This window comes from Cyprinodon tularosa, unplaced genomic scaffold (genome assembly GCF_016077235.1).
Source record: "Cyprinodon tularosa strain WSP-4 unplaced genomic scaffold, ASM1607723v1 ctg34, whole genome shotgun sequence".
Taxonomy (NCBI): Eukaryota; Metazoa; Chordata; class Actinopteri; order Cyprinodontiformes; family Cyprinodontidae; genus Cyprinodon; species Cyprinodon tularosa.
Genome location: NW_024039052.1, coordinates 214203 through 235000, shown reverse-complemented (window position 1 = coordinate 235000; position 20798 = coordinate 214203). Strand labels below are relative to the sequence as shown.

At 37.1% G+C, this 20798-nt stretch overlaps 1 protein-coding gene across 3 annotated transcripts in view; it reads left to right on the top strand.

Annotated features, from left to right (window-relative positions):
* fndc3a (fibronectin type III domain containing 3A) overlaps positions 1 to 20798 on the top strand; it is a 74283-nt gene that overhangs the window by 18228 nt on the left and 35257 nt on the right. For 2 of the 3 annotated variants that reach the window (XM_038294358.1, XM_038294359.1), the window contains exon 3: positions 15382 to 15457. In XM_038294358.1, coding sequence (XP_038150286.1) covers positions 15382 to 15457 — 76 coding nt within the window. Of the gene's footprint in view, positions 1 to 13063; positions 13811 to 15381; positions 15458 to 20798 lie in introns of those variants that run through there. The other variant, XM_038294360.1, reaches the window with a different exon arrangement.

The window sequence follows — 20798 nt, the reverse complement described above, 5'->3', positions numbered from 1 at the left end:
TGAGCCCACTGTTTGTCAACTATTGCGAGAACGAGGATGTTTTGTGACTCAGTGAGGGTTTAGGGCACCTTGTTTATGAAAACAACCCATATGAGCTTAGCTGCTGTGAAAAAGGAATATTTAGAAACTACACACAGGCTTTGTTTGTGTCAAATATCACATGTTTGTAATTCTACCTGCCAATCCACACGTCAGTCTGAATTGATACCCACACATTTTGATTTAGAGGTTTCCAAGTGTTTGTCAAGGCTATCCTTACTAGCGTGTTGCAGGTTAAAAACAGGTTATAAAACATGATGTTTCTCCCTGTGAAACATAATTCCTGCATTTTAGAAACTGTAGTATGCAAGGTGCAAATTAATAATGGCAATGCATCATCATGTGCACACTTGGGGTAAGAGTGATCTGGTCTGGCCTATTTTCATGTTTATCATTCAGTAGTTTGTTTTTGTCTGGTTATGTTGTTCTGTAGGACAACTAAAATGAATTATTATTGGAGTCTTCAAAAACAAAATTAAGGTATAGAAAACATATTGTTCAGGTTTCAACTTCAATTCTGCTTTTTAGTATCTGAAACACTTTTTTAAAACTCTAACTGATCATAGAGTTGGGTTTTTAATTAGCCTAAGGTTTCTTATTCTGTCCTGTTTCAATACCAAATCTAGGGCTGCAACTAATGATTATTTTACAAATCGATTAATCTATTATTATTTTTTTGATTAATTGTTAAATAACTGCACAGCATAAGGTTCCTTACAGAAGCTATTTTATTAAATTAAACCAGGTGAACCCAAAACTTTTCCACTTCAGGAGTTCTGGATGGATGAATTTTTATTTATTTTTTATTAAATGCAAAATGTATGTATATTAGGCATGGGACGATTTATGAAAACCGTCCGAACCGTTCAGTTCGACTGTCTTGGTTCGGTTCGTGTGTGTTTCGTTCGGTTCATGCGCTGCTCCTTTTTCTCATAGGCGAGGCGTTTACACTCCAGAGCAGAAGGTGGCGGTACTGCGACCAAAGCCAACCACCAGTAGTAAACAAGAAGAAGAAGAAGCGAAGCAGCTTAGCCGGGTGTAGCAGGGAAAAAAAATCAGTTGTTGTGGAGAATTGTGTCGGACTGGCGAGTGGGAAAGAACAGGAGTTGGAAGACGCGCCAGCAGCACTTTATAGGTCTGCTGTATGGGACCACTTTGCATTTAGAGTGACCTACGATGACGGCGGAAAGAAAGTTGTGGATAAAAGTGCAACAGTGTCCAAGCATTGTGCAACACGTTTTGTTTATGCTAACAGCAACACGACCAACATGTCATGCTAACCCCGAAATCCCTCATACTCCGTCAGCAACCCCCGCTGCGCTCCAGACCGGCTGCTCAAAGCAAAGCTACAGCCACCACTGTGGCTCCCGTCCGCTTCCCTCTGAGTCCCTTGGAGATGGTAGAGAGCATGCGCGAGATGATTAAATTCAAAGCAGCAAAACATATGGAAATGATCTAGGGTTTCCGCGGATAATTAAAAATAATTACAATCCATTATTTTTTGGGGGATTTTTTCATTAATTTCATACATTTTTATGGGATTTCGGTGTAACAATCAACATATACCGAATCGAACCGAACCGAAAACTGTGACCACGAAACCGTGAATCTAACCGAACCGTGGATTTTGTGAATCGTTCCACCCCTAATATAAATATATATATATATATATATAAATAATTTTTTTTTTTTGTTTTGTTTTTTTTTTTTTACAATTTTGACTTAATTACTTCTCTAAGTGGGTCACTCTGTCAGCTAAAGGCATGTTTTACAGTCTCTATACTCAATTTAACGATTAATCGATTACTAAATTATGTGACGATTATTTCAGTAATGGATTAATCAAGATTAATAAGATTCATTGTTTCAGCCCTAACCAAGTCCAAATATTTTGTATTTTAAACAAACAAAACAGTCTTGATTCAAAGAATTTTTATAAATTTTTTAAATAATCTAGTTCCGCCTCTTTATAGTGCCTTGAGTTCCATGTATTATAGATCTAGAAATGGAGCTGATCTATGTTCACCTGAGAAATATGCTGTCGCCTCACTGCTGAATCAAATAAGCCAGATTTCTGTGGCTTAGGTAATAGCTGTTGAGGTTTGGCCAAGTCATTGTGTTTACAGCCATTTTTACGTACTGTTTTGATCGTAGTGGTATTTATGGGGCTAAATCACAGGATGTCTCTGAGTGTAGCTGTTGCTCGCTGCCATGTTTTTCTGTGCTGATCTGTCCGAGTGGCTACAAATTCCCCTAGGTGCACACCGGGGAAATTCTGTCTGCTCAGATGACATGGCATGGAAGCTTGGAATAATGTTATATGGTATCGTGGACTATGCAGACATGTCAAGCATAAACCAAGCTTAAGTCTTGCACGTTCCTGGAGAGACAGAGGTTAAGAGCCCAGAGGCATTGTAGTTCCTTCCTTCAATTAATTTTAGAAAGTCGGGTCAGCAAGGAATAACCAATGGGTCATTATTTATACCTAAAACTAATACATTTGCGGTGGTTTAATGAATGTAGTAGCATTAATCAGTAAAAAAATAAAAACAATATTTTTTTGATGCGGTCTCCAAGTCTGGGAACTGCTATTTGCCCAAATGTAGTAACACCTCACTCCTGACATCTTCCAGCAGTGACGTCACGGTGCGGTAAGCCTAACGCCATAATCCCTGCTTTACAAGCAAAATCAATGGGAGCTACGAAACACATCTTCAATTAACAATTATTTAAGAGTTCCAGAGGACTTCACCATTGAAATTCGCAAGAGCTATAGTTAAACTTACAAAAATTATTTATTGAAAAGTATGTAATAATTTCATACTTAAAGTACTTTCAGAAGCTTGTATTCTGAATGTGACCGGACTTTTCCACTAAGTTTCTCATCCTGACAATAGCAACGGCATTTTCTTTCTCCTGTAAACCAATTTCTACACCAGTGTTGTCGTAAATACAACTTGTTCAGTGTAGGTGAGATGTGTTTACTAAATCTATATATTTTTGCAATGAAGTTTTTTTATTTATTTTTTTGTATTTGGTTCGGGCTCTTTGGTTAAATACGATATTTACTCCATTCACAAATGCTGTACAAAAAGTATTGGGTTGCCCACCCAATCCAAGTATTTTGTTTTTTTAATTACTTCATTAGCTTCATACTTAGCTGGCTTGCACAAACTCCTGACCCTACCCTAACTAAACTGATGAATTAGTGCAAATGTTGCAGTTCTGCTTTCCTCGTCTAACTATGAAGTGATGTTGAGAGAATAGTTAAAGTTGCTATTGCTTGGCATGTGGTAGTCATCAACCAATTGGACCATGCCTATTAATGTTAAGATGTCATCAGAGTTCCTGTAAAGGCAGGCAGCCAAATATTTTTGGCTTTATAGTGTATTTACTTAAGTCTTGTGTTCCTTTGAGGCTTAGTGCCTACTTTTAGTGTATTTCTGTTTTTTTTTTTAATTATTATTATAATAATTTCTTTACATTTTAATATCTATTATCATTGCTCATCATAAATAAGACAAAAGTCTATTTTTTGTCTTTAGTCTAATAGGAAAATCAAACGGTTATATCAACCCCTAGAGATCAAAATGTCCCGTATTTGCTACCTGCTGAGCCATTACGCAACACTTCCAGGGGATCCTGCAGGGTTAAGGATCATCAAATTGCCTTGAATCATCACCGCACACGCAAGTATATGCCATCAGCTGCAGAGAGATTGCGTTGGTTCCTGGCTAGTTCCGACCCTGGCAGGATTTTCCCTGTGTCATTTGGCTCTTGTTTCCTGTCCACCCAGCTGCTAGGTTGCATCAATGCACGGTAAACAATTAGGAGGAACAAATAGTGAGAAACCCGAACTGTGAGTCACCGGTGGCTGAGAAACGTCAGAGCTAACCGTCATGAGCAGAGAGCAGGCCCATTCTCTGGGGTAATAAAACACAGCAGTGGCCTCCTGAATGACAGTGTAAGTTAGCTGATCCTCACAGTCTTTGCTTAAAAGTTTTATTCTGATGCAAATCTCTGCAAAGGTTTGAATATGTGCTTGACTTCCGGACACTTTAATATATATATTTTTCACAATGCCATTTTTTCCCTCATTGCCTTGTTTTGTTATTTGTGTGACTTTAGCATAATCAGACTTTTTTTTGCCAGATTAAATAATCATACATTTAATCTTTCTGACAGCAAAATATGAGTCATTTGTTCACATTTGGGTGGTACTTTTTCTATTTTATCTAAGTTGTAAAGGAGTTGTAAACACTTGGACTGAGATATTCAAGTACAGTTATCAGAAGAGGAACTTACCTTTTTTACAAGGACATAAATCTGTGCTTGCCCCTCCTCCCTTTTTTCAGTTTTTCTGCTTTTGTGTTCTGAATACCTTATAGATACACTATTATATAAGTAAAGTACTGGATTACACAAAGTCAACAAATTTGAATGTTCATGTTCCTTCCATGGCTGCATGTATAAAAGGTTCAGTGGGCAAAACCTTGAATGGCCTGCATTGAGCCCTGGTTTCAACCTTTGGGATAAATAAGTACGATGCTTCAATCCTGGGTTTCTCAACTAACTATAAACCTTGCAAAACTATCTGCAAAGTTACATTCACACCAAACAGAATTTTCCATGTGGGCTCTATCTAGTTTGTCTGTTGTTCCGATTCATTATTACTTGTTGCTCCTTTAACCTCATGTTCCAGTCGCATCCAATCGATTGCACTTCACTCTCTCTGTGGGTCTACCTCACCTGTACTTGCAGTGCTAACCGTTTAGTCGCACCTGAATGCGCCTTTGCATAGGGACAACATGGAAATCAATGGATTCGGTTGCCACATCCACTTTCAGTATGATTGAACCCTAAAGGCCAATTTATACTTCTGACATGTAGCCCCTACAACTGTCAAATCTATCTCTGTGCGTGACCCCCGATCACGGCCCCCGCGCACAGGTTCTGGAACCATCGTCGCGCACCTCAAAAAAATCCTGAGTACGTGTCAGAAGGTTGCAAACCCGCGCAGACCTCAAGTGGAAGTACGCAGACAAAAAGCAGCTCTGATTGATCTTTGGTATGCCTTTCCAGCTGTCTGTGTGGTCGGTCGTCCTTCTCGATTTAGTGTGGGGCGCGCCATTATAAAAAACCAAGGAGTATAACAACGATAGATAACCACGATGAAAGGTTGATCGAGGAGGTTTGGAAGTACAACTACTTGTACGATACCTCAGAAATGTTGTGTTGGAAAATAAACACTCCTGCCAGTGTCGCCAAAGAAGTTAGTTCTTGCGAGTTCTCCAATAGGCTGTCCATCCCTAGAAATTCAAGACAGACTTTGCAGAAGCATACCAGCAAAACTGGTTCACGACCAGACGCAAACGACATTTGATATGTGCGGTTTCAGAAGTATAATCCGCTCTTAAGAGTTACTATTGTAATAATAATAATACAATTACACCAGTTGGGTGCATAAATATTTATTTTTATAATATTTTCAATTTATTTTTATTTTACTGATTTCATGGCATGCAGAACAACATTTTGATGACACACGGTAAGCATCAAAGCCAAAGACTATTTCATAGCAGAAGGACTTTCATGGTGTTTTTCTCTGTTTATTTAGACCAGGCGTAACACATTTATTTTTGATTGGTGCATATGTTTATTTAAGAATATCAATGTTGAATTGTAAAAAAAATTATTTGATTTTTCAGGTAGCCATTTTGATGTATTGATTAAGACTTCAAAAGAAGTGCTTTAGGAATGTAGATGTTATTTGTCTAAAAATCTGGCCGAAGGCGACACTTGGCTGTTGGTTTGTCTTTAATTTTGATAATGACAAGAAGGACCTTTAACTTCCTAATAATGATAATAAGCCTGTTCTTGATTTATGAAAGGAAAATCAGCTTTCCAAGTGATGCTTCTAGGATTAACAAATAAGAATGGCCTACTATGAGATTTCTTTAGATAATAACCTCAAATGGGGGGAAAAAACACCACAATGTTTAACATAAGGTATTTGTTGGTGATTTAAAAAGAAAAGAAGCAGTCATAAAAAGTTCTGAAATAAAAAAAACAACAATATCTGTAATTTTGAATTCATCCTCTTTTTTGCACTATTTTTATAGATTAATACAAGAATGAGAAACTCTGAGCTTGTTAAGTCAGGCTTTCTATGAAGTTAATGATTTAGCATAACAAGACTTTCAATTATAGAAGATATGTCATTTTAGATTTAAGCCACACTTTTATAAACCTTTATTTGGCTTCTTATCAGTAGTCTAAAAAAATTACTGTTTTCAGAGATGTTACTAACAAAGCTCTTCAGTTCAGGTGTACAGATGATAGTTTAAAAATTTAAATCTATGCTAGTTTAAAATATTCGGGTCCAACACAGCTTTCTTGTTGCTACAACTTTCAGGTTATTCCACCAGGCATACATTTTTAAACCTTCCCTCTAATAGGACATAAAAACCGGCTATACCTGACAAAAGCCTTGGCTTTTCTTGCCAGATTAGATTTCCATAACAATTTCAGAGTTTATTTTAAGTGCTGAGAAGTGCCCATTAAACATTGAGCAATTACAGTGAAAGGTAAAGTGGTTTGTGGGTGTTAGTGGGGATGTGAATTGGGCAAAATTGGATAAAGGTAAACGCATTCAAAATAGTTTATCCAATCATTTAAGACTAAGGAGCCAAAACGTAATGAAGGACTTTCCAGAAAAAGTGATTGCAGTGGTAATTCAACTAGTCATTGACATTAAACCAGTCATTTGTGTTTGACTGTGAAAACACCACCTTTAAGTCTTTAAAGTTGCTCTTTGGTGGTCCGGATGAAAAAAGGTCTTGTTTGCTGATACTAATCAGACATCTTTGATTAAAAGCCCACAGCCAGTGTAGCGTTTCCCTCTGGGCCAGAATAATGACGGAAATGAAAGAACATTTAAATTATTTTAGCAAAAAGTAGATGGTGAGCTAAAACAACCTATTGGGTTTGGTTGTGAAACAAGAGGGGGCCGAGTCATTTAATACAGCATCAACTTGTTTTAGATGTAAAGTCCTTAAACAAAGGTAAACCTTTCTTAAGCCTCACTTTTTGTAGTTCTTGTCATGATCTGTATAAATTAATAGCCTAAAATACTGCCTGTTCAAAGCTACCACATGTATGCATTCAAACTCATACTTTACATTTTCTCATATTATATCAGAAAATTGTTAATGTATTTATTTGAGATCTAACGTGATAAAACAAACGGTAGCGTTTGCATGTTAAAATCTGACATCTGGTGTGTATTATCATATAGACGATTTTTCTTTAATGTAATAAAAAATCAGGTGCAACATTTTGCTTTCAGAAGTCACCTGGTAAATGAGTGTAGTCCGGCTCTGTGATTTAATCTCAGAAAAAAATGTAGCTACCCTGAAAGTCCTAGAGGTTTGCCACAGTATACTTTGATGAAGATCATTAAGATAAATGAAGACAATATGGTTAGCAAAAACTTTTACAAAGGTATTGGCAAATTCTACATATAATGATAATATGTTATTAATTATAATATTTGCATGTTAAATTAGTATGCATATAGTTTGAAGTAGTTATTAATTTATTAATTCCTGGTAGGCACAGGTTATGAATACAGTAACCTTATATCATCGAGCATCTCTAGAGGGCGCTCTTTAAGAAAAACTGTAAATAAAACATGCATTAAGTGGTAACTCAACTTGTGATTGTGAGTCAGCTTTTTTACTTTGATAATTGGGTTTTAATATGACTGCTTTTTAAATTATGGGGCCTCATGCATAAAAGGGTATGCAGCCATGGCAACAAGTATGGCACTAAAAAAAAGGTTATTGAGTGATTGTTAAAAGAAATGGAAAAATAAAAACAGGACATACGGTAGTATAATTTAATTTTTGCACTCATTTCTTCCATTTGGTAAAAAAAAAAAAAGTGTCTGGAGGTGGCAAATGTTAACACACCAGGAGCTGAATGCCCATACTTCCCCTAAAAGTAGTAAGCAGTATAACATCAAGTGACATTAATAACACTTGGCACGCTGAGTTATTTATGTTGACATTTATTGACGGATCAAGAGAAAGCTAGGCGGTGCAGCATGAGGGTGATGGGATCCGAGTCCCTGCTTACGCATAGGTTCTCTACAACAACTTTGTGCGCAACAGGAGGCATCTAGATTAGAGGCACTATGGGCCCCGGGTGAAGAAGGACATCAGTTCAGCCAGTTGCTTGCCAATGTCCACACCATGAGGGATACTTGTAGTGAAGTACAAATCAACTCCTAAATAACACCAGTGACTCATTAAAGGAGCTGTCTGAAAATATAGTTTGTTGGCTGTCTATATAAAATCCAAACATCTTTTAGCAGATCACTGTGCTTCATAGCAAACTGTAACAGTTTCCCCTTGTTTCCTTTTGTAATAGTTGGGGCACTTCCATGCAGAGTTGCAAAATAATTTCCCCGAACAATCTAAACTGGCCAATTAACCACCCTATCATGTTGTGCCAGCAGGACAGAACCATTTCTGACAAGTTCTTCCAGACTTTTCCATTGGCGATACCTTCAAGCAGAGCCAAAGCTGCCTTTATTCCAAAATTACAAGCAACGTTAGGCAACTGCTTATTGACATGTGTGTTTGACTAACCCTTGTCTATGTTCAAAATCACACCTGAATTTGTTTGGTATCATTCTGCTTATTTGCTGCCATATCATGCTTCAGGGAGATGGAAAGTGGTTAAAGTAAATGCTAAATACTAAGTATTGGTGCCAATAATGATAGTGGCAATTCTTTATATTTTGAAAAACTAATTGAAAAATTATGAATTAAAAGCTCAAAACAGAACAACAATGGAGTAGGCCTGCTCCATAATGTGTCAGAAATCAGGACTTTGAGCTGAGCATCACTGCCCATTTCTCTGCTTGGATCTCTGAGTAGAAACCTCTACACCTGACAGAACCTCATCATTCTCTTCACTCTTCCTTTCCTTTTTCTTTTCCTTAGTAAGATGAAAGTTTGATTGTCCAATTTGTCAGACTCGTCACCATCTTCCTCAGACTCATGTTGTGCTTTTCCCTCAGTCTCTTGCTGCACAGTTTTCTTCTCATCATCCAGCTCCAAAAGGAGCTTTTCAGCCTTTAGATCTTCCTTTACATACAAGAAAACCAAACTACATACAATTTACAATCTTAATGTAAATGTCAGAAATATGAATAAATGTTAATGCAAATGAAACCCCTAAGATATTAAAACTCTGTACTCCGTTTTGTTTTATTGCTACTCCCACTCTGTTACTGATTCCCATCTTTTCTGCACTTTTACTTCATGCAGTAGAAATAGTTTTTACATATTTATTGAAAATGTGAGATTTACAGCAATAACAAGCATTACATCAAGGAGGACAGCTAGCAAACTAGCAAACCATCTGTTTCACATTCTCATAAAAATGACAATATCTGAAAAAAAAAAAAAAAAACATAATTTAAGCTTACTTTACCAACACATTTGAAAACTGGTTGTTTTTTGTGGCAGCTCCCCATTTTCACAGCAGCTGAAAACTTTGCAAAGATTTTTGCATAAAGTTCATTTTTACACTAACTTGTTTACCAAATCACCCTAATTCAAATTACTGAATCAAAAACACAAATTAAAGTTTTTGTAAATGATAATAAAATAATTGGTGGGCTGTGGGTTGATACACAATGCAAATATTTTAACAAGAAATGGAGGTAAGAATTGATTTGCAAAAGTTATGTGCTAAACTAGATTGAAAGCTTTAATGAAAATGATCAGACTTGTAGATGACAAAAGATAAAGGTATCTGGAAAATGTTCAGTTTCTAATTAATTAGGTTGGAATAGAATTAGAGTATTTTAATTTGCCAAAAAAAGAACACTCGTCCAAGCCCTCAAACACTGCTATTATGTTTAGTCCGTTATTGTTTAGTTTAAATAAAACATGAAATACTAAACCTTAGGTTGGCTTTTATAAGTAAAAAATAAAAAAGTAACTAAACCCCATGTAAAAGAATAACCATTCCACCACAGCCATTTTTGAAAGCTGCCATCAAAGTGGGCAAAGCCTGGAGATATGACCAAATGGAAGAATGAGGGAGGGGTTAAGTGGGGAGACAAGGGAAAGAGTTCATTTAGGTAGCTAAATTAAAATGCTGTGCTTACTAATGGTTAGTATTATACTTGAACTATGAAAGCCATTAGCTCAGAGATTACAGACTTTTCAGTTGCGAGGTCAAATGAATGTGCCATCCTATCGAAACGGGGCTGTGACATAGACATGTACCAAGCTGAACAGCTGTTACCAATTGTAAATTTTAACATCAGTAGGTGTGTTTCAATCCATAGAGGGCATTATTAATTTGGTTTTAGGCCAGATATTGCAGAGGGAAAAGGGTTTACAAGAAAATGTGAAGATTTACACAGCAACAAAAACAGAGCACCCTTAAACTTATACATTTATCTACAAATTAATCTTCAATAAATATTAAGCTGACTTTTAAGATCTAAAATTGATAGAAATAATGACCCTTCTTTTTCAGAAAATGACTTACTATTATAGCTCACTTTTTGGGCATGCTGTTTTAAACTAACAAAAATCTAAACAAATATTCTGAGAAAATAAGATTTCTATTCTTTTCTTTCCCATGTCATTTTTAAAAGTAGAAATCTTCTAAAGGGGCTTAAACAAAAGCGTACACACTAGTTTGAGTCTTCATCCTACTTGTCTGTCCATGCATATTTTGCTGTATGACTGAACTTTTTATAAAATCATTTTAACCACTGAGTTTGTTTGTAGGCCATTTTATATTAACACAAAATCAGCGTTCAGATTGGATAAACAGCTGAAACTTGGGTATTTTCTAAATGGTGGGGAAGATTCCCAGTCATCCAGGCCATAGTCATTCCAAAAGTGTTAAGAAAAACAAACCACTTGACTTGGTTTTCCAAGTTTGAAGACATTTCGCTTCCCAACCAGGAAGCTTTCTCAATTCAAAATGTCTGGATTAACGTGGAGTTCCAAACTTTATAGTCCACTGTCCTCTTTGTCCAAAATGTGAATATTCCTCTGTTCAAATACTCAGAATGTTGACATTTTGGACAAAGAAGACAGGTGGCTTGAGAGCGGTGTGAAGGAAGCCATTTTTGTGAAGAGAGTCAAGTGTCCAGTGGTTTGTGTTTTTTTTTTTTTTTTTTTTTTACTCTTTTGGAAGTATTCTCTAAAGTCAAAGTTTACAGAGTAAGTAAGAATATTTTCCTTGAGAAAAATTATATATTTGCTATATTTGACCTAAGATATTTCTTATTTGCCAGAAAGAAGAAATGGGAGAAATCCTCTAAGGTTTAAGCGGTAAATAAAGACAACATCTAAACACTATTCCAAGGTGTTCAGCAGAGATAATTGCTTTTGATCTTTTTCTAGATTTCTGGTATTACATGTGGCAGAGAATATTCTGATTTAATATCAAAAAAACAAAACAAACAGAAACAGAATTTTACATGATCCAATTTCTAAATGTAAATCTTTTCAACATCAGAGATGAGTACATAAGTCTCACAACTGTACTCTTCAGTTGCCAATATTTATTCATCTTTTTTGTTGTATATAATATTGTGCTAATACTTAGTTTTTGTTTGTTTGCTGACCAAATAAGCAAGTTTTTGCAATGAGTGTCTTAAGCATTTTATTCCACAAGCTAAATGGCCATCAGTGACTCAACAGAAACTAGCACCTCTCCTTGGTCCACCGGCTCTGAATCAGAGGGGAAACCCCCTCAACATTTGCATTGTGTGTAGGAAGTGCAAAGAAAAACTGCAAATTTCAGTATGTTATACTTTTGACCTTCTGAAAATATACAATTTTTTATGGTGCACACCAAACATTTTCTAGCATTAAAAGAAAAAAAATGTCAACTCACACTTTTGTTTGTTTTAGCTTTTTTTTCTGTGTCCTTGTGATCTACCAAATCTACAGTCCATTGGACACTAGGAGGGAAATCTCTGGCTATTTGTTTGTAAAGCCTGAGCTTTAACATCTTGTAAATGGTCAGAGCGTTTCCCTGCTGTTCCGTCTGTGAGCAGAGAAGAACCAGCTGCATAGCAGAAGCTCAACTTGGCATCAAACAGAAGAAACGCTGTCGTATGCCACACATAACACCTGTCAGTTTGAGTACATGCCTATTGGTCGTTTTATGACCTTCGATATCAGTCAGTCAACACTGTCATTTTCCTTCCACCTGTTGGCTCATCACATAAGATACCAACAAAAAGGATTGAAATTTGCTGGTTATACAAGGCAAAACATTAGAGGGTATTAGAACAAGGCAAGTGAATTAATTTCACTGTGCGATTGTTTCGCAAATTAGATTAATAAATTGAAGACTATTTAAAGTCCAGTGAATGAGACTGCTGTGTAAACATTCCTGTTCAATAATTAATCTGGCTCTATATTTCCCTGAGGTTGTTTTGCCTTTTAAGCTTTACTGCTTCTGGCTTTTCTTTTCTATAATTGCATCAATCAATGATATGTGTTTTCCCAAGAGTAAAAAAACAGGTTTCATTTTGTAGAACAACTTGGTGCACCTTTTACACAGGCGTATCAGAGTGCATGCCAATTTAGCAAATACTAGTCGGGTGATCAACCCTGTTGCTTTAAGACGCCATCCATTCAGACTAAATGAGAGCAGATGTTAGTGAGGAACTTTCAAGCTGTGTGTGTCGTAACTATACAAATAACTGCTTTGTTTTGACTGAGAGTGTGCTGCTTTGTGATCTTTGAGAAAACATCGTGGAACTCAAGACTACAGTTGTGAGAAGCAGCAGAGCTCTGCAACTGAACTCTCTCTACCTCGTCTCCGTATTGATCAGGAGTATTAAGAGGATGTAAGCATGTCGCTCTGTGAATGAGAGGGGGGAGAGCGAGCAAACCAGAGGGAGTGTGAGGGGGAGGGAGAGAAGAGAGAGAGAGAAGGAGAGGGACTGTAGCGTAGTCCTATATGTCAGCCTCAGAAGCTGTGTGGGCTGCTTAGCTCCCTCACGCAATTGTTGTTGTTGTGAAAAAGACAGAACAAAGGACTCCCCACGCTTTGGACCCCTTATACCTTTACCGGCTCAGCAGTGCTATGCTCACACCCTGATGGAATGCTATTGAAATGAACCACGTTAAAGAGCCCAGCAGGAATTAGCTGAGCTGACACGTAGTCTGTAAAAGAGGCAAAGAAGGAAACTGAATAGCAAAGTAAGGCATCATCTAAAAAGTGTTTTTCATTTTTTGGTCTTCTTCTCCTGAGCTCATCTTCCACTTCCGAAGAGTGGCCAGCACTGATAAGATTTTTTTTCTCCAATCCGCTCTGTGGAGGTTTGGTAAAGACGTCGCTGTGGATTGTTGAAAGGGTTGCTGTGGATACATGCAGCAGGGAGGCTGCTGCAGCCACGGCAGGAGCAGATGCAGCTAAGCCAGGCTGAGCGAACCATGAGTTTCACGCTACGCTTTGCATAAAGGCTTCATCCAGTGCAGGAAACACAGCCTCCAGATTTCTTTTCAGTCTCTTCCTGGACTTAACACAGGAGTGGATGAAGTGAAGATTACAGAAGATGAGCTTGGTCAGATGTCTTGGTTTCGCAGGTCATGTGATCTATTATGAGAGCTCGGTGAAGTTCTGAAGGGTCTGATAGACCCTGGAGAACCCTTTCCTGTCTTTGACAGCGTGAATAGTAACGCTTGAATGAAGGAAAGCAATGCGGGGAACAGTAAGTAGCTGTATGATTTTTCTTAAATGTTTTTTTTCCTTTGATTGTATTTTTTCATTGATTTTAAAGCTGCATTTTTTTCCATTTGAAAGCATGCTACATCTTTTTTTTTAATCTTTTCTTTCTAAATAAGTAAAACAAACGACAAAGCCTCACATGTTCCTGAATGAAGTGCTCAGACTTTGATTGAATTAGACTTCGCCCCTCCCACCTTTTCCCACCATCGCACTACACACACTGCTGACGCTGCTTTGTGTGGGTTCGTATGACCGTATGAGACTCTGTGTCGGGCAGTCTTAAGGCTTCTTCTTATTCTCCCTGAGCACATGAATGGGATCACTGTCAGAGATGGAGGTGCTGATGATTTCAGTGTTTGAAGACAACCATAGACAAAGCCCTTTGCCAGAGGAGTGTAGATTCTATGACAGCGACTTCCACAAGAGTGAGGTACCGATAAGCGCCCACACACAGTGCCAGGCAACAAAACAACCTCGTTATGCTTTATATGACTTTACAAGGATGAGCTAATTGAACCGTATCTTTTCATAATATGTTTTTAGAACAGGGCTGATTACATTTAATAAAATAATTGTATCTTAATGTTTCTCTACATATTCAGTAATATGAAATTAGGGTCAAAAGTTAAATTTTTTACTCTAAGATTATACATTTTTTGTTTACAGTGATTGCATTTGTTTACAGTTGAGCAGAGTGTTTATATTATGGCAGATCTGAGATTTTGTAGTTCTTTTATTTTGTCCAATATGTCTGTTTGTTTGTTTTTATCAGAGATGAACCGATTAACCATCCATAGCAGATGCCACTTTCTGGTTTTAAAAACTTTAAAATTCCAGTTTTTGACCAACACTTTCTTTGTTCATAAAGTGATAACACTAAACCAGGGAAGGAGCATTGGGTTTTGAATTCGCCCAAATAATGAGTTGTTTCAAGATTTTTCCTATTAATGCATCAAAGCATATGTCCCTAACTCTGATTTGTCTGATTTTTGTTTTCAAACTACGATTTTACCCCAGCTAGTTTTTCTAAGTGCAACTTATTTCCAAAATTCAGTCTTTCTATTTGACCAATTTAAGCTGTCTTAGCAAGTCGTTTGTGTTTTACTAAGAAACTTCCATTGAGTGTAACAGCAGATGTGCAGGGGTATTATTTGTTCATTAATTACAAATTTTTTTTTCTCTGAAAACTGATAAATCATAAAAAATGAAATTGTGATGCAAGTCCGTTGATAAAGACAGAAGTTCTGAGTCTGACAGAAACTGATTAGATATTAGGACATTTTTACCAAGCTTAAGATGAATGTGCATGCTATGGATTGATGCAGGTTGTAACTAACTGTGAAGAGAGTATTTAAAGCATTTTGAGTTTAAAAAAATACACCTTTTTTTTATTTTAGTATTTGGACTATAACTCTAGATTAGATATGATTTAAGGGTTATTTAAAAACTAGTCTTTCTCAGACTGTAGATTTGCTTCAGTCTTTCTGTTCAAAACGTGTAAATATATGCTGTTGTTTTTGGCTAATGTTTAAAACAGTTTTTGTGTCTTGTCAGGTAATCCTGGTGCAGGTAAACCCAGGTGAGGCCTTCACTATTCGACGAGAGGATGGTCAGTTTCAATGTATCACAGGTAAGAGAGCAGTTTTATTGTGAAATAACTGTTTTCAGGACTGAGTTGATATTGGAATCTTTTGCATTACACTGTAAATTAACTTTATCTCACTGCCATAACAAAAATAAAATGGAAACAGAGACATAATTAACATGAATGGTTATGGTAAAGATTAATTTCAAGATAAAATGAACGTCTGCATGAAAATTATTGGTCAATTTCTTAGTGCAATTTCAAAATGTCGATGATGAGTCATGTACTTTACCCGGTAACAGGAGAGAGGAAGCTAAATACAACTGTGGTGCAGTGCTGTAGGCATCAAAAGGATGTTGGGTGCAATAAAATACTCAATGTAAATATTTTATTTACATTTTGAAAACAAAACCTTTCCAGGGCATGAAGGCTGCAGACCAGTCATGGTTCCAATGCTGTTATTCGTGTTATCTCTTAGTGCTGTGTTTGCAATGTTTGTAAATGAAATATAAAGCCAAGTATATAGAAAAATATATTACAAAGTACAGAGTGGCTACTACTGAATTTTCTAGGGAACGAGATCTGTTCTCAGATACTCATCATGTATCTGAGTGTGATGCTTTCATGGTGTGTTACATTGACAATTAGTATGCCACATAGAACAGTGCTTTTGTCATTGTCATGGCCACATACAAACAGTAGATAATATAAGTGACAGCATGACCAAACTGGAGCCACTTGGACTTTCCAGTCTGAGGTAAATAGAGGCACCATTATTCCTAGAGTGTGGGACTTTGATGTGTTACCAAGTTTTGCTGTTTTAACCAATTGGAAAATTCAACTGCAGTAGCCACGTTTCCACCCATAGAGGGCGCAAGTGAAACGGCTTTGAGCCACGTTTTTCAGAATTTAACTAGTTTACACATAAATGTCAAAATTTGGGCATGCAGATGGCGTAGTGGTTAGCGCACACGACCCATGTATGGAGGCCTTAGTCCTCGACGCAGGCGACCCGAATTTGAATCCGGCCTGTGGTCCTTTGCCGTGTGTCTCTCTCCCTCTCTCATACCCCCATTCCTGTCAGGTTGACTTTCCTGTCAGCCTACTGCTGAAAAAACCAGCCACTAAAAAAAATAAATGTCAAAATTTAACACAAAGATACCAAAATTAAAGCCCAAGTAAGAATTTATATATGCAAACATATGATCTTGAGTTTCTTATTCTTGAAGCACAGCCGCTAATTTAGTGGTGTTTTTAAGTAAAATTGGATTTTAAGCACATCATATTATGATTTTTTTCCATTGTTCTCTTTTTATATATATATATTATAGTTCCTTTAGCCTAGAGAGTTTACAAGGTTCCTAACTGGCACCAAGGAGCCATCAGGAATACAGCAATCCTTTACATGACAGGACGTATAAGCATAACTCACCTTAAAAATGAATGAGAAATTATTATTTCTTCACGTCTACACATGCAGATGTACACATCTCCATGTTTGGGTTTTCTAAAAGAGATAATTAGCCATTTTCTACATTTGTGCAACCCTTTTCATAGTTTTTTTTTAACTGTATTCCCAATTTGACTAGCATCACCTGAATGTATTTGTGTTGTGTACTGATGTCGAGAAGGCTAAAGCTTGCCTCGATTCTGCAAACCATTCAGAAGTTCCTGTTCTATCCGTAGTAATGTTCTTACTGTTGACCCCTGAAAAGTTAAAGGAACAGGAGCTAGGGGGATACCATTCGATCTATTTGAACTTAGCCACTGTCTTTGGCATTTAATTAAACTAGCTGACTTAATATTTGCTCTTTTGAAACCATTTAACCTTTTAAAAATGTTGGTATATCTTGATTAATCTGGATAACTTGCCCATGCCGGCTCACCATCAGGGCCCTACATTTAGCTTGTCAGATGGTTTCCTGCTGCCTGATTTGCTCATACCTGATTTAGATGATATACGAGAGATACTAAAGCTCTGGAAGAGTGTTAGGAAAATGGTGTATCAAAAAAGAAATATGAGCCCATTACTTCCAACAGAATCTGAGGTTTTTTAATAATCTGCACCCCTACTCGGAGCCTCCAGTTCTGCCTCAATTTATAAAAGAAAAATGTGAAGCTGTGCATTTATTTGTGTTTTTCCTAATGTGAAAAGTGATCATTCTGCCCTGCTTATCATCAAAGTGTGGATGATGGTGCAGAGCAGGCTATATTACATGGATAATTGATCTGAATAATCGTCTCCCCTGGAGCAAGCAAACGAATGGCAAAACACGTGTTAATGGATAAAACTCTAAGAATTAACAGGTTTCCTTCACGTCTTACTTGAATATTTTGGTAAATTAGACTTGTTTAGATAGGCGTATTGTCACCCAACCTTTAATTTTCAACACTCAGTGTCCTGAAGTGATTTCTGTCTGGCCATAGTGTGCCTTTAGGCAAAAAAAAAAAAAAGAAGGTGTTGCGTCACATGCAATCCGTTTTTTTTTCTGTTCAACAGAAATGAAAATAAACGGCAATAAAGTCTCAGCTCTAAGCCTGCACACTGTGATAATTGCATCCTATGATTTAAGCCATTAGAGAAAATGGGGAATCTTTAAAAAAATATTATGCAGCACATTTTAATGGAATTAAATGTTCTTTTTGAATACCAACTTAATCATGCATGACACACGAACGCATTTTTAATGATTTACAAAAAAAAAAAAAACATTTATTTAACCCACACGTGTATTAAAATGTGATTTGTTGGTAGTTACATTCTTTCTGTAGAGGGCATCAAATGATCCCTTTCTTATAAGCTTGGAGTCCAACTTAAAGCCAACAATTTCTCCCGTTTTCCATCTATTCAGTTCAGTGTTTTTTCTTAAGCTGTGAAATCTGTCCTGTTAAAACTCAATACAATATTTCTTTACTGAATGATACCTCACATCCAGGTGTCATCGTGTCAAATGATAAGTCTTAATCTACGCCGTAAACTAAAAGATGTTGTGGCACTGAGTAAGTTACTGGACCTCACCTATGGATATCTTTTTTTTTTTAAAGACTTTTTGACATTTCTGATTATAACAGAGCTTAGAGTGTTGGTCAGATGCTCCTGGTGTTTGTTTAATAATAAAAAAAAAACAGAGAGGGTGACATCTTTTTCTTACTTCACTGATCTGTCTTGTGAAGTGCAATCTGGTTGCTGTCAGCTTGACTTTGTCTGGTGAGAGTGAGAAATTATTTTAAGCATCAGATATGATGGTGTGTTGTTTAGGCTTGACACCCTGAAACTATTTCTGTGATTCTTATTCCCCAGCAAGAGAGGAAGTAATTCTTGATTTTGGCCTGCTGTGCTTTCAAAGTTAAACAATGAAGAAGGCTTCATTGTTCAACATTTTCACAAAGCACCTAAGAAAGCCCCACTTTATGATTCAAAGCATGTCATCTGTTAATGTAAAAAAGGTGGAATTATTCATGCGAGTGAGACTTGTGTCATTTGTATTCTAGTTGCATGGTTGCTTCTTAAGAAGTACAAAGACGTGCAACCCTAGAGTCACTTAACATGTAATGAAAAGTTGTATAGGTTTACCAGGATCTTCCATCTTCTTTGTTTGCTGCAGTTCTTAACATTGTGATGATAATATATCATAATGTAAAGAAAACAACAAACATGTGGCATACGTGTAGTGCTGAGGTGGGAAGCTGGAGCAGAATTGTTTGGGTTAGAGGCATTGCACATTTATCCTGATGGGAGTAATTTTCTTTTCCACAGTCGTTAGAGATTGAGCTTACTTTGTGACAGCAACAATGAAGTGGAGCTCTCGCATGCTGTTGACAGTATGAAAGCAAGACAGCTGGCTTAGTTGTAGGAGGTGTCGTTGTGGGGCTATAATTGTAAATTATTACAGTACGATGTTTGCCTGGAGAAGAAAATTGATCTCTAAACGCCGTCTTTATATTAGTACTTTCAAGGCAAAATCTACTGCTCCGTATTGATATTTCTTCAAGCTCATATCCACCGTGTTTTTCTCCAGTTTTGCTTGAAATTGAGAAATTTGATTTCCTTTTATTAAAGTAGATGAGATTTAAAGATGCTTAATATTCTCAAGTAAATAAATGGGCCCCCAGTGATGCCAAAACCTTCTTTTTTATATTTTATTTATTTGTAAACGAACATCTGCCAGCTGATGTTTTGTTTTTGTTTTTTTCCACAGCATCATTCAGTTTATATGAATAGCAATAAAACACCAAGCCTCAGGTGTCCACACTTGGACAACAAAGCTACAAAAAGAGAGATAGAAGTTGATGATGCACTGCCTGGGCGCCATCATACAGTGTGTTCACATCAGGGACTGTTCTTGCCCATTTTTATCTGGCTCAACTCCCTCCCCAGCCCTCCATTATCAGCCGAGTAAAACTTCCTAATAGAGAGCTGGGATACATAGTTTTTCCATCAGAGGGAGAAACATGGAACTAAGAGATGCCACATAGATCAGTGTGACTGCTACTAACTGGCCTGTCACAGGGTGCACTCATCTTTCTGTGACGCGAATAGAGAGATGACTCACCGTTTGCAGTGCAAGGAGGGAGGAAGAAGTGTGTGTGTGTGTGTGTGTGTGTGTGTGTGTGTGACTGTGAGTGCAGGCTAGCATGAATGTGCATCTGTGGTTTGTTTGGTTTGTTGTGTGAACACAACAGGCTTATCTCTGTGCACTTTGGTAACTGTTGTGCATGTATCTGTTATGCATGAATACACACATCTGTCTTAAACAGTAAAGTGCTTAACACAAAGCGTTTACATTTTGGGGTCGATTTATAGAGGTACAGATTTAGAATGATCATTTTTGTCTGTGCGTGTGTGTTTTTTTTTTTTTTTTTTCCTCAGGATTTGTTCCAGCCCAGCCTGAATTTTTGTATTCAGTCATTTATTTTTAGCAGCTGGAGGTGCGTAATTGCTACGTGATAGGGCATGACAGCCTGTTTAATCGGAACAATCTTGTAAATAGGCAGTTTATAGAGGGCATTTGCTTTTCTTGGTATCTGCCTTGAAGGTGGAACCTTTTAGAGAGAGGAAACTAATTAAAGTAGCCAACGAGCACCCTTCTGCTCTCTTTTTCCACCTTACCTTAAGGGGAGCTTTGAATGTGTATGAACATTCCCATCTGACTTCAGCCAAACGACAAACCCCCCCTCTCCTTTGTGTTTCTTAGAATCTGCCCCAAGATTTCAGATCTGAAGGCTATATCATTGTAATCTGTTGCCACCTGATAAGTTTAAAGCTTGTGATTCACCATTACTTTAGATGATTCACTCTCTGGGTGAGGGCATTAAGGGCTGTCTCCCTTCACTGAACATTTTAAGCCTTTTGAAACACCAGAAAATGTTGTCTTCTGCAACTTGA